The sequence below is a fragment of the Rhinocladiella mackenziei genome (genome assembly GCF_000835555.1).
Source record: "Rhinocladiella mackenziei CBS 650.93 unplaced genomic scaffold supercont1.5, whole genome shotgun sequence".
Lineage (NCBI taxonomy): Eukaryota > Fungi > Ascomycota > Eurotiomycetes > Chaetothyriales > Herpotrichiellaceae > Rhinocladiella > Rhinocladiella mackenziei.
Genome location: NW_013550600.1, coordinates 479,229 through 491,891, shown reverse-complemented (window position 1 = coordinate 491,891; position 12,663 = coordinate 479,229). Strand labels below are relative to the sequence as shown.

General features: G+C 50.8%; 6 protein-coding genes across 6 annotated transcripts; 3 read left to right on the top strand and 3 right to left on the bottom strand.

Moving 5' to 3' along the window:
* Positions 1-278: 278 nt before the first annotated feature.
* On the bottom strand, positions 279-881 carry Z518_06656 (uncharacterized protein; the record flags this gene model as incomplete). Its single annotated transcript, XM_013414788.1, has 1 exon — positions 279-881. The coding sequence occupies one exon, from the start codon at positions 879-881 to the stop codon at positions 279-281; it is 603 nt and encodes a 200-aa protein (XP_013270242.1).
* Positions 882-2,547: 1,666 nt separating this feature from the next.
* Positions 2,548-3,603, top strand: Z518_06655 (uncharacterized protein; the record flags this gene model as incomplete). Its single annotated transcript, XM_013414787.1, has 3 exons — positions 2,548-2,873; positions 2,927-3,394; positions 3,447-3,603. 3 exons carry the CDS (start codon positions 2,548-2,550, stop codon positions 3,601-3,603), a joined length of 951 nt encoding a protein of 316 aa, XP_013270241.1.
* A 59-nt stretch (positions 3,604-3,662) lies between these two features.
* On the bottom strand, positions 3,663-5,135 carry Z518_06654 (uncharacterized protein; the record flags this gene model as incomplete). Its single annotated transcript, XM_013414786.1, has 1 exon — positions 3,663-5,135. One exon carries the CDS (start codon positions 5,133-5,135, stop codon positions 3,663-3,665), a length of 1,473 nt encoding a protein of 490 aa, XP_013270240.1.
* Positions 5,136-6,321: 1,186 nt separating this feature from the next.
* Z518_06653 (uncharacterized protein) lies at positions 6,322-7,680 on the top strand (the record flags this gene model as incomplete). The annotated part of the gene is made up of 1 exon (XM_013414785.1): positions 6,322-7,680. The coding sequence occupies one exon, from the start codon at positions 6,322-6,324 to the stop codon at positions 7,678-7,680; it is 1,359 nt and encodes a 452-aa protein (XP_013270239.1).
* A 600-nt stretch (positions 7,681-8,280) lies between these two features.
* On the bottom strand, positions 8,281-9,318 carry Z518_06652 (uncharacterized protein; the record flags this gene model as incomplete). Its single annotated transcript, XM_013414784.1, has 2 exons — positions 8,281-8,523; positions 8,653-9,318. The coding sequence occupies 2 exons, from the start codon at positions 9,316-9,318 to the stop codon at positions 8,281-8,283; spliced, it is 909 nt and encodes a 302-aa protein (XP_013270238.1).
* Positions 9,319-11,462: 2,144 nt separating this feature from the next.
* On the top strand, positions 11,463-12,162 carry Z518_06651 (uncharacterized protein; the record flags this gene model as incomplete). The annotated part of the gene is made up of 2 exons (XM_013414783.1): positions 11,463-11,571; positions 11,636-12,162. The coding sequence occupies 2 exons, from the start codon at positions 11,463-11,465 to the stop codon at positions 12,160-12,162; spliced, it is 636 nt and encodes a 211-aa protein (XP_013270237.1).
* Between the last annotated feature and the right edge of the window lie 501 nt (positions 12,163-12,663).

Here is a 12,663-nt window from a genome sequence, read left to right as displayed (position 1 = left end):
CAGGGGGGCAGGATCCAATCCATCATCCTGGTTCTCCCTAATGAAATTGCAAAGCTATTCCGATCCATTATCGTTGAAAACGCGGACCAGGATGAAGATCGATATCAGCCAATAAATTTACTGAGCATCATTGGCCCGATTTCTGCATCCTCCATACTGTAATTCGGATTCTGGTCCCGTCGACAAGTCGACCAAACTACCGCATTATTTGGTCGTTACTCGGTCGGCCGGAATTAGGGGCTCTTGTATTCGTCGGGTGTCTTCATTGCACACATGCTTTATGAGGCCGAATTGGCAGATGTTGAACTCTCGTCTTGAGTGGAAAGTTCGTGATCCATGCCAGCAATCGGTTCCAAAAATCCTCGAAATGTGGTGTGGGCGATCTCCCAATCCTTCTCTAGGTCATCTTTGGCATCCTTGGGCTCGGCCGTCTCTTCGTTTTCGATACTTCCTGGCTTCTCCGTCAGATCGAGGGTCCATCTCATTCCATACCCCCGGCTATTTCTCATCTCATAAACGGCTACCCCATGATGCAGGAGCATGACATTCCTCCATACAGTCTGCGCCAACATATCCTCCAGTATTTGCCTCGCGATCTCTGTCTTATTTTCGTTACTTCCAGTCGGCCGAGTCCAGAACGGGTGTGGTCGGCCATGTTCAGAAGACGCTCCACCACGTTCAAAATGCTTGCAAAGGGCCACCGCACCTGCTGACATACGAGTTTGAGGTCGTGGAGGCGCGTTGAACGTTTCGCGTAGAACGTCGGTCGAAGGAGGTAGGAGAAAGAGCGTGCCTTTGGTTTTCACCAGACCGGCATCACGGTAGGCAGTTTCAGCTTCGGAGGGATGAGAGGACCAGGGAAGCTTCAAAGAAGTATACATCCTACTTTGTGGGAAGTTGCTGTCGATTCAGTTTCGAAATGTGAGGAGAGGGAGAGTGGTAATGGGAAAAAATGGTTGCGGCAAATTGGCCAAACGCCTCGCTTTGCCCATATGGCTGGCATCGTTGCCAGTCAACAGGTACAGAGTCTTTGAGTCACCTCGTGGTCTCTCTGGGCCTGTTGTAAACGAGTCAAAGGGGAGGAAATTGGCACTCTGGCCCTCGGACCCGGATTAATGAATTATCCGACGAGGCTCTCTTGGGGACAAGAGAACAACAGCGAGTGGGTCTGGAGCTGTCTAAGCACCAATGGGGCCTAGTTGGGCGAGCGTTTGTCCGGTGGATGGCTAGGTACCTAGAACCCCCCCAAAACCCTAGTAAAATCGCACAAATCGAGGTACCAAAACATCAAAATTGAGCCACTTACATACCTTTGGCATTTACGAGCTTCGCGATTTGTATAGACTTTCCTGGTGTTGTAGAGCCATTTTGAACCTTTTTGAACCCCACTGTCGCACTCATGTCCACTTCCTTCGTCGGCGACGTCTGGCGAGCCCCCCTTGGGTGCCGCGAACGCAAGAGGCCCTAACAACTAACGAGATTCTAGAGCGTCGAGAGCGTCAGGAAGAGCGACATCGACGTCAAAATGAGCTCTCTGACGAGCGAGGACAACAGGCTCAAAAGATGTCTACCTTCTAGATCGATCTGACCTTAAAACCCTCGACCGCAAGACCAACGACCCCTCCTCGCCTTGAAGCCACCTATGTGCCCGCAACTCCTCCGCCGCCGCCATCTCAAACCACTCCTCTCTCAACGCCTACCGATTCGCACTCCTGAAAGACGCCGTCCGCGTCGATTGCCCTCTCCTGGGCCTCGCCAACCGAGATTCCGGCGTCTACAGCACCTCCAGTACTAGCCGGAGGTCGAAGCAAGAGAGTGCGCACTCACACTGCGAGATACAACCAGGCAAAAGAGCAGGGATTCATTCAGGACTCACAAGAGGTTCACAGAGCGTCAGGAAGGCCCTGAAGGGGTCGGCAGCGAGGTCAAGAGGCGGCAGGAGGGCAACAGAGGCAACAGAGGCGACGGAGGTGACAACGAGGTCAGAAGGCAGGAGGGCGGGCTACACGGGCGGTAGAAAGGCTTCATAGACAACAGAGGGCAAAGGGCTCTGTCAAAAGAGATTTAACGACGTGGGAAAAGAAGCGCCAAAAAGAGCCAACTATGCGAGGGAGGGAAAGGTACCTGAAAACCCCCCATTTTACTAGGGATTTGAGGTACCTCGCCATCCACCGGACAACGCTCGCCCAACTAGGCCCCATTGGTGCTTAGACAGCTCCAGACCCACTCGCTGTTGTTCGAGGCGCCCCCAAGAGACGGGCTCATCGGCCTGGTTGTCTATACCCTCAGAGATCAGTGGTCTCGTCAGTCACATAGGTGTATGCCTGCTATTGATTTATGTTACGACCTTGTTCACAAATCAATCAACTTCCGAGGTCCATGAGGCTAATATGCAGCCAATACCTGCACCCTCCCCTCACCCATCAACTCGCGCAATATATGTTCTATAAATGCTGAAGCAGGGGACAAGATATTCTGCTCCAAGACTTGTCACTTTTATTTTTGATTGTATTGCTTCCTTCAGGAGAGAGCCCATTGCTGTTCAAGATGCTTCCCGATCCAATCAAGGTCAAGATCCCGACGTCCTACGAGACTGTGCCGGTCAAGGATGTCAAAGTATCACATTATCCCGAAGGAGCACCTGAAGCTACTCCTGTGGTAGTGGTGACTTTGAATCGTCCACAACAAGGCAATGCCTTTACTCTCCAGATGATGCATGACTTCGAATTGATCTACCCGATGTTTGACCTGGATGAGAGAGTCAAGTGTGTCGTCATTACTGGTGCCGGAAAGATATTTTGTGCCGGAGCGGATTTGGACATTGGATTCCCTAGCGGTGGAGACAGAGAGAGGATTGTGGATCATCGGGACAGGTCAAGTGTTTTCCTCCTCTGTCCGACTACTCGGTCTCACACTCCCTTGATAGTGGTGGTCGACTCAACCTCTGCATCTATCGATGTCGAAAACCGACCATTGTCGCTCTCAACGGATCAGCCGTCGGTCTTGGAATGACCTTGGGTCTTTCAGCCGCTATCAGAATTGCCCACGCTTCTTCCAAGTATGGCTTCGTCTTTGCCCGCCGTGGAATCACGATGGAATCGAATTCTTCCTTCTTCTTGCCAAGGCTCATTGGCTATTCAAATGCCCTCTACCTCCTCACCACCGGAGACGTATATCGCGGAGATTCGAAACATTTTGGAAGTTTGTTTCAAGAAGTGATCGAAGATCAAGCTGGCGTTCTGAAGAGGGCGTTGGAATTAGCCACAACCATTGTCGAAAAGACAAGTGCGCTCGCCGGATTCATGAATCGAGAGTTGATGTGGAGAGGCAAGCCTTCAGCCGAAGAGACCCATCTTTTAGATAGTGCTGTTCTTTATCACATGTTCGCCAACCGGTATGTTCGCGCATCCCGGATATGTGTGCTGACTATGTCCTAACGGCTGTAGTGATTGCCAGGAAGGTGTACAGAGCTTCCTCGAGAAACGACCGGCGAAATTTTCGGCAACTCTGGAGCAAGATGGGCCACCAATCTATCCGTGGTTCCAAGAGGTGGACACCGGATCAAGACCCCGCGTCGAGCCTTCTAGCAAGGCGAAGCTCTGAAAAGGCACGAGCTCGCTCCGAGGAAAAAGGAGAGCATATTCACTCTCGTTCGTCCGACGTCATAGTTTGGCCTTCGATTGCTGTTCACTCCATTTCTCCAGAGCTTCCTTCTCTCTGTCCATAGCATGTTTCTGCATTCTGTTCATAGCATCATTGACTTCGTGGTCGGCCAGCTTTGTCAATCGGTGCATTGGCACCTCCTTGAATCGTAGTGGTTTGGACAATGCCTCTGCCCAGACCGCCCGGCTGGATGTCGGTCCGGAGCCTTGGACTAGCCCAGAGCAAAATTTCGCCCACCGTACAAAGCAATCCCTACCCGCAGGAGAAGTGGGAAATATCATGGCAAAGCAATGTGGCATTCCTTCGTATCCCACAAAATCTACCACACCACCGCCCTGGTGCATCCTACGAGCGAGGACAGTGATTTCATCTTCCAGTCCTTCATTCCCCAAGCACATGAAAGCAGGTGGCATTCCCTTCCACAGCTCTGGAGGCGCGGCTAGGGGAGAGGCCAGAGGATGCACCATCATCGAGGCATTACAGAATATTTCTGCACGTGGAGGAGACGCTGGCCACGCCGCGTCCGGAATGGGCTCAGCTCTTGAAATACCCGTTGCACTGGGAGGATCCAGATAGTCGAAATGTGCGTTATTATTAATAGAGGGTTGAGAACGCGTGATATCCGTCCAGGGAGAATTCCCGGCAACACCAGCGGGGAGTTGGATGGGAACATCGACGCCATGAAACCTGATCCTGCCCTGGCCCATTCTTTGTAATGTCAAGAGAAGCTGCAACAATGCAATGGCAAGGTTTGCACCCGCAGATTCTCCTGCGAGCACGATATTTTGGGCCGGGACCGGCTCATGGAATGACCCTGGTGGGGGAGAAAGGAGGGACAGATAAGCTATCAGGGCGTCGAGTAGTTGGGCAGGAAAAGGAGCCTGTGGAGCCAGGCGATATCGGACGGCAAAAGCCCTGCCTCCGGTGATCTTTGTCAGTCGCGAAATGGGCTCTCGAACCGTGGCCGGATCCATCAAGAAGTATGCGCCGCCATGGAAATATAGGATTGTGACGGGCGACGATGTATGTTCCATTAGTCTTTGGTAGTGGTCTTGCTCCGATCTATCTGGCCTTGGTTCAGCGGAGGATATCCCACGGCCATAGCTAGTCCATTCGGCCTCGACTGCCGCATAATCAGGGAGAGTGTATGTTTCAGACCCGTCTCCCAGCTCTTTGATAGCACTGCAAACGGCGTCTCGAGGACCACTTTCATCATTGGGAGCGGGAATCGTAACCTTCGAAACCAATATGGGACCTTGAATTCCAGGATCCCGAGTGGAAACTCGTTGTAAGACGAGTACGGGCCTCCGGATACGAAGGATGGATCGGAGGAAAGCAACGGCAACTTCAGTGGTAAGATTTTGCTTGGAAGAATTCGGAGACAGAGATAGAGCATTGAAAAGAGCGGTTTTCAGAATCAGTGGCAGGCGAGGGAGGAGGAGTCTCACGGCAGCTCGAGGGGACAGGTCCATGGCGTAGGACGCGGAGCGATGGGAAATTCTAGATGCACAATTCTATTGGGACGCTGAAAGAGACAGGGGGGACAAAAATGAAAGACGTCAACTTTGGTATCAACACAATGAGTGCATTCTGGAGCTTGGGATCTTTTGGACGTCTGGAGGTGAACCCAAATGACAACGTCATAGACTCTGGCCTCGCGCTGTGTGATACTTTGTCTTGTTAGTGTGGTGGAGGGCAATCTGCCTCGGTAAAAATTCTCGCTCCCCAAAATTCCCTCATCAACTCACCAACTCTGGCCAGTGGTCGATGCGGAGAGAAACGGAGACCTGAGAAGACGAGCAATTAAATGAATCAATCACCGATTGACCGATTTTGATCGTTTCACATCCTCATGACTCCTACTTAGTGCGGTTCGGGACAATAAGACGACCCATCCCAAAACTTCAGCTCTGAACCCCCGGAAATACTCGTCCCAACACGGCTGGACCTTCTGCTTTCTCTCGCTTCTGCCTGGCTCCATGGCCATGGCAGATGGCTTTGTCAAGCGCTTTATACTCAATGAAGCAGGTCGGACGATACGAGCAAATTGCCTTACCAGGTTGGCACCTCTATTTTTGGCAGACACCCCGGCTCTATTTCAAAAAAGGACAACGCTCTGGAGGCTGGAAGAGTTAACCGGGTGCCTTATCCACATCAATACCATTCTGGCCCCCACAGGATAATTGGCTGTCATTCGAGGAAACGGCGTAACCCTGGACAGTTTGAACCACTGTCCAATTTGTCCCTATTGGATTAAAGGGACGCCTCTGCGTCACATTCTCGTGTTCCTTTTCCCTCACTGGCTTGGGACCGACAATGACTCCAGGCTGAAACGTTTGCCAACATGTCGATCCCTTCTCAAGCTCCTCCATCCCAAGTCGAATTTCCTCATGGCAAACCACACCCAAGGACCAAAGGATCTGTGGGACTAAAGTATGCCCCTCGTGTATGCCTCGCGCTTGGCCGAACATATCCGACCCATGTCTCGTGGATCTTTTTTCTCTTCGCTCAAACCGACTCGCTGGGACTCGAATTAGTCAGTTGTTCCTTGTGAGGCATGACCTTTAACCCTACTACCCCAAAATAATTTCAATGCCCAAAAACATGCCTGGGATTCACACAAACCTGATCGTCATCCATTAACCAGATACTTAAAAGATGACTTTAGATAGCCACAGCAGTGTATCTCGCGACAGCTCAACCGACCTCACTTCACTGGCCTCATGGGACTTTTCATCGGAATCCACCACTCCGGCCAGTACCCGACGACAACACAAAACCCGGACGCTGGCACCAAACCTCACGCGTCGCTCACATAAGAAATCTCGAGGCGGTTGCTTTAGCTGTAAGAGTCGCAAGATCAAATGCGGTGAACAGAAGCCAGCATGCGGGAGCTGTCTCATGAAAGGCATCAACTGTGTATATCCCACCGAGCAACCCGTCCGAAAATCCAACCTGCCCTTGATAAGGCGGAATCCACACACTTCGCCATCGTTCCCCGGCGCCACATTCTCCATTCTCGACATGAGATTCTTCCATCACTTCCTAACCATCGCATATCCTCATTTACCCGTCGACAATGACCATGTCTGGGTACACGACATCCCCCAATTCGCCGAACAGCACGAATACCTTATGCACGCGCTCCTCTCACTGGGAGCCTCGCACCTCAGCCGACTCACAGGGGTCGACTACCGAAGAGAATCCCTTGTCCATCGCGGCCACGCGATAGCCGGACTGAACCAAGCGCTCAGTCGAATGGCGCGAGCATATGGAGAATCTGACGCGATGCTTGCATCTTGCTACGCGCTCACCTTCCAAGCATCATACATGGGCGACGGCCTGGCTGATTTCATCACCATGGTGCGCGGCTGCGCCTTGACAACAGACAAAATCCGACAAGAACACTCCCCCACCGCATTCAATCTGCAACCGGACTGGCACTTCAAATTTATGGCGCCGCGTTTGCATCACCTTCCTCCTGTCGACCCGACCCTGTTAGAAGATGCGTACGCGGCACTGGAGAACATCAGGCCATACCTGACCGGGGACACCGAAATCGACTTCCACGCGGCTCTCGTCGATGTGATCGTATCGCTCCAGGCCAGCCCGGCGTCCGGCTATATCCAATTCACCGGCGTTTACGGCGTGTGGTATGAGCTGTGCCACGACGCCTTCAAGACGTTCCTGGACCCAAACAATCTGGTCTCGCAGCTTCTGCTCGCTTACTTCGTTGGCATTCAACTGCTCATGGTTCCCCTCGCGGCGCATGAATGGCCGAATCGCGCCGACGTCTCGCGCGTGCGCGTCTTATACGGCACCATCGAATGGGCCGAGGGAATCTTCGAGCGTCTCGAATCGTCCGAATTCAAAGCCCATCTCGACTGGCCAAAAAGTATCGTGCAGACCGTAGTCGCCGAAATCAACGGCGATGTACTCCAACTACCACCGGTGCTCCAGCTGCATTTGACAGGCAGAGATATACCACCTCAGACGACAATCTTGGCTCCATCATGACGAAACAAGCTGGAAAAGAGGGAGGGAAAAAGACGATATCCAGGTTGGAAAGAAAATGGGACATGACTCACGAAGAAAATGTTTGTTTTGGAGTCCTTTTTGGACTGTTCAAGGAAAGGGAAAGCAGAATGCAATGTGCAACGTAATACAATGGAAACCCGAGAGCGATTCATTTCTCAAACCCAACAGAATGACCCCCAGTTTGAATTTCGTATGCAAGTTCTCAACTCTTCAGTCTGGTGGAATAGTTTCTGCCAAAAAATAAAATAATCAAGAACACCTTACCAAAACGCCCCCCCTGAAAATATTATGAAATCTTCCGGTGAAAAAAGAAATGTGTCACGATTTCCCTCTCTTGAAGAGTCCTCAAGCATGTATTCAAAAAGTTGTTGCCTTGCGTGTTGAATTGCATTTCCGTTCACCATTTTCCAGGCACCCATCTTTGCACTCCCTGTCAACGGATAGATAGTAGATCGCATCAAGACCGCATCAAAATCTCATAAATCTATTTCTCCACCAATTTTCGTTTCCATGGCACAAGATGTGTCGCTGGCCGACTCCTTATTTGCACCCACGATCCAAAACATGCGCGTTATCCCTTTAAACGGCATTATTCACAACTGCAGATTGCGCATTGGCCCTCTTTCCATCTTTCCCGGCATCTTCCATTCCAAACTCGCCTCTCGATTTCTGCTGCATCCATTTGACGGGATGATACCAAGCGAGGACCGCGAGAGCGACGAACATTGGCCCGGCTTCAAGAACATACAGGCACCATTCGTGGTTGAAAGGGTATCCATCAATGCCGAGGGCGAATTCAATTACGCGATAAATGGAGCGGATCTAGAAAAATTTACGGGTGAGTTTCCGTTTCATCATCCACACAAACGACAGATTTTCAAAAGGGAGGAGAAGAAGGGGGAGGAGGAGGAGACAGGGCATGGAGAAAGGGAAAGAGTAACAAGTACAGACCTGGACAAAAAGGCTCGCGATCCAGGCACCAAGAATCACTTTCTTGACACAAGGATTGAATCCGGCGTCCTTGGATGCCCTGATCCGCCCAACAAACCGTGCCATGACGACGAGAAAGACACTAAACGTCGCAAGCTGCAATGCGAGACCGACGAGCAACACATTTGTGCCGACGTCCTTCAAGTCTCCTTCCCAATTGCCCGAGCTGGCGATGCCGGAGCCCGAGCACTGTGTTAAGAAAGAGAAGATGTCGCTGGTAATGAACACCCGACCTAGCCAGCGCGGAGAGATGCGGAAGAAGATCTGCTGTCCGTTCGTTTCGGGAAGGGATGCGCGGATGAGGCGCGTGAGTAACAGATAGAGGGTAGCGCAGACGAAGATGGGCGAGATCACGATATACGAGGCGGAGACGGCATAGAGCGGGATCGAGGAGTCGTTGTTGATCGAGGCAATGCGGACGGACCAGCCTGCCGTTGAGATCAATGCGGCAACGAAGAGAGGGATCGTGTATTTGTGTTTGATGGCTTGGTGGCGCGCGTGGATGAAGTTGATGTAGGCGTGCCAGACGGTGAGGAGGAGGTAGAGGACGGAGAAGACGACGGCGGCTGCGGTCGAGGGCGAGTAGAAATACAGGTGGATGTCGTCGTTGGAGTTGGAATCGGACATTTTGGAGGTGAGAGAAATTCTTGTTGTTGCTTGATGAGTCGAGTCAGATAGGTGATGGGGTTGACTTTGTTCTTCCTTATACAAGCAAGTAGCGACGATGCCTCCGAGAAGGTCCGGGTTCAACAGAAGATTGATAACGATATTGTTATGTTATAAGCAGCCGTCGCAGAAAGTTGTTTGTGGTTGGCCAGTATCAGCTCCGGGTAAACGAGTCGCAGGCTTGCAAATACGACGCTGAAGATACGATGCGTTCTCTCCTTGTGTGTAGGATGATGTACAGCTTTCTGTGGTGTACTGTCTTTGTCTTTGTCACGTCCAAATAGGAAGATGTGAATACAAAAAGGCAAGCAAAGAACTCGAAGGGAGTGGGCGAAAGAGACGGTTCTATATATAAGATTGGACAGAAGAGATAAAACAAAGGAAAGAGATCAAGCTTCACCTTTCGTCCGTACTCCAAGAAAGCTTCACGAGTGGGTAGGCGTACTCCATATGTGTTTCTTGCCCGCATTTTAGATAGACGCCGTGCACGTATCTTATTGAAGCAAGCAAGCAAATGGGGTAATCAACGTATTCGGATTTCCCCCGAATCACAGCGTGTGGATTTTCCACGCGAGGCTGGGGCCCGTTAGTCCCCTTCTGGAAAGATGCCGGAGCTTTTTCTATGTCCCAGTGAGAGGACATTTCTGAAAGGGAGAATCGTGTTTCATTGCGCAATCTGAAACTGGGTCTGTTGATTTTTCGTTTTCCCAAATCGTCGAGTTGGTAGAGAAAGAATATTGAGTTGCGTGTACGCCTTGCGCGCCTTGTTTGACAATCATGGAACCCCAGAGGGCAACACAATGATGGGGGGAAAGGAAAGTAAGGTGTGCGAACATACCAGTTGCAGCAAGGGCAAAACCCATCAAACAAAACCAATGGGCTGGCCCAAACAAACCAGGTATCGTATTGGTAGCCAATCAATGCGGAGGAAATGAGATGAGAGGCAGTGCGAGCTTGGGTGTTTGGTATCCACTTCCTGCGGTGTCGTTGTCTGGCTTTTAGGATATATCGGTGTGCCAGTGTGATGTATCATGGCATGACACACAGCCTGATCGTTTCATCTAACGCACACATCATTTCTCCGTACTCGGGGTCAGTCCAATTAGACTAGACTCGACCCTTGGCTATCGATGGGCTGATACTAGTACTCTCAGCTCGAGCCTTAGCCGTTATCATCATTTCGCGGTTTTTGCTCGATAGGGACATCTCGTACTCGGCTTGGGCTTGGTACCAGTGAAGTTTGCACAGCCACGGTGGTTGACAGTCAAAAAGGAGTCAAAGAGAAATGCTGTGGTCGCTGTTCGGTAGAGAAAATCAAAGCTGGGAATTAGGCACCACTGTTTTTTCATCGAGCATGTGTCGTTGGCAGATTGAAACGGACTAGCTAATAGAAGAAATGTGTGCGACGAGGCTCGTCGTACTCGGATTGGCGAGGCTTGGCTCTGGTATCGATGTCACAAGTTGCAGGAAAATTTCCCGCCGAATTTGTGCGGTTGCCAAGACACCAGCTATGCCAAGAGCCCTCACCAAAGTACATTCCCATTTCCAGGCCTGAGCATGCGCGATTGGACCTGAGTAACGACAAAATAATTTTTGAGCTGTGGCTGTGTAATCCCGAGCGGCGCTTGGTAGGTCCTGAGGTATGGCCTGAGAAGCGAACATGTCCTTGAGTTCTTTGTAGGGACCCATTACTTGGGCCCAGAGACCCAAGAAGCATTGCAGCCGTAGCTTCTCTGATGGGACATCCGACAGTTTCGGCGGCTCTTATGACAATTGATAAGGACGTCGCATCAAATCTTGTAAAAGAGCGATTAACAAGAACAAACTGGAAGATCACCAGTTGGAAAGACTCGGATGGCTTCGGCTTTGTTGTTGACGACAGACCGCGAGGCTCCTCAATGCTTTCGCGAGAGAAGAGTCTCTCTTTTGCAGCCTCATCTGAAGTTGCGTCTGTGGAAGGCCAACAAACAGATGATCCAATTGCAAACCTGTCGGGAAAGCGGTGGATAAACACTCCTTGCGCAAGAAGACTCTGTACCGCAACCTTTTTCATATATCTTGCGGGAATTTTGGTGATAATTACATATTATGCCTGGACGTCTGACATGGACAGCGGGTTTGAGCGATTCATGGACAGCCAAAGCACTGGCTTGCGCTTTCTATGGGCGGTAATTGGTTTACTCGTTTCGCAAGGCTGGAGTGCTATCGAACATGGTAAGGAAGTCATGTCTTTCAAAAATGGGGGGGCCATTTTGTTCTCTAACTAACAATTTTACAGAGGCTCGCTTGGAGGAACCACATCAACGTTTAATGAGAGGACCGACACCCGCCAAAGATTCCATCTTTATCAACACCAGCAGCATCCCTTTGACAGCCCTGGGAGCGAATTTATACCGAAGGCACTACTTCTTAGCCTGCTTGTCACTCAACGCGCTACTAGCAGAGGTTGTAACTGTCACGCTCGCCGCTGTTCCATACAGTAGCGCAACATCATACAGGGGCTTTACGACATCGGTATACCTTAGCCAAGCAATCTTAGGCGTCATGTTGCTCTCTTTATTTTGGGTCTTGTTCAGACCTCATAGGACAATACCTAGGAGTCCGAAGAGTACTGCCGTCGTCATGACGTATCTGCAAGGGTCCTCACTTATCAAGGACTTCCAAGGTCTGGTTCTGACGGAACAGAATGGCCACATTGACTCTGAATGGATGTCTGCCATGTGTTCGATGCAAACCAGGATAGATGCGACTGGAACGTCAAGAATGATTATAGACACTATTCCTGGTAATATTTCTACCATCTAGGGTGTCACGACGCCAATATTTGGATCTGGGGAATTGTGTTTGATCAGATGCTTTCGCCAGTAAAAGTGAGTAAGCTCTACACCCAGCTTTCGGACCTCAGGAATTTGCAAAAGTAAAAGGAGGGGTCCTAAAGGAAGATTTCCCATCTAAATCAAATGGTCCTTACCGGTCCTATCAACGGGAGTGGTCAGCACTTTCTCCAATCCTAATTCGCTCCGCAGAAAGACATCCGTGAGCGACGGAAAGATCGCCGATCTCGCTTTCGCAGTCAATGTCGTCATCTTTGGTCGCATTGCTCATAGGCAGTGCCTGTCGAGGAGATTTTGAACTCCGTCTGCTCGACACACGACCGTACAGGCCAACTATGGAAGATTTGCCGAAGGGGTGACTTTCTGAAGGACAGTTCACTAGCCCGAGGTTGATACGCGATGGAAGTCGCCATGATTAGAGTGCACTGTTCCGGGAGGTGTGAAGTAGAACGATGGGTCGGGCGGTAGAGAA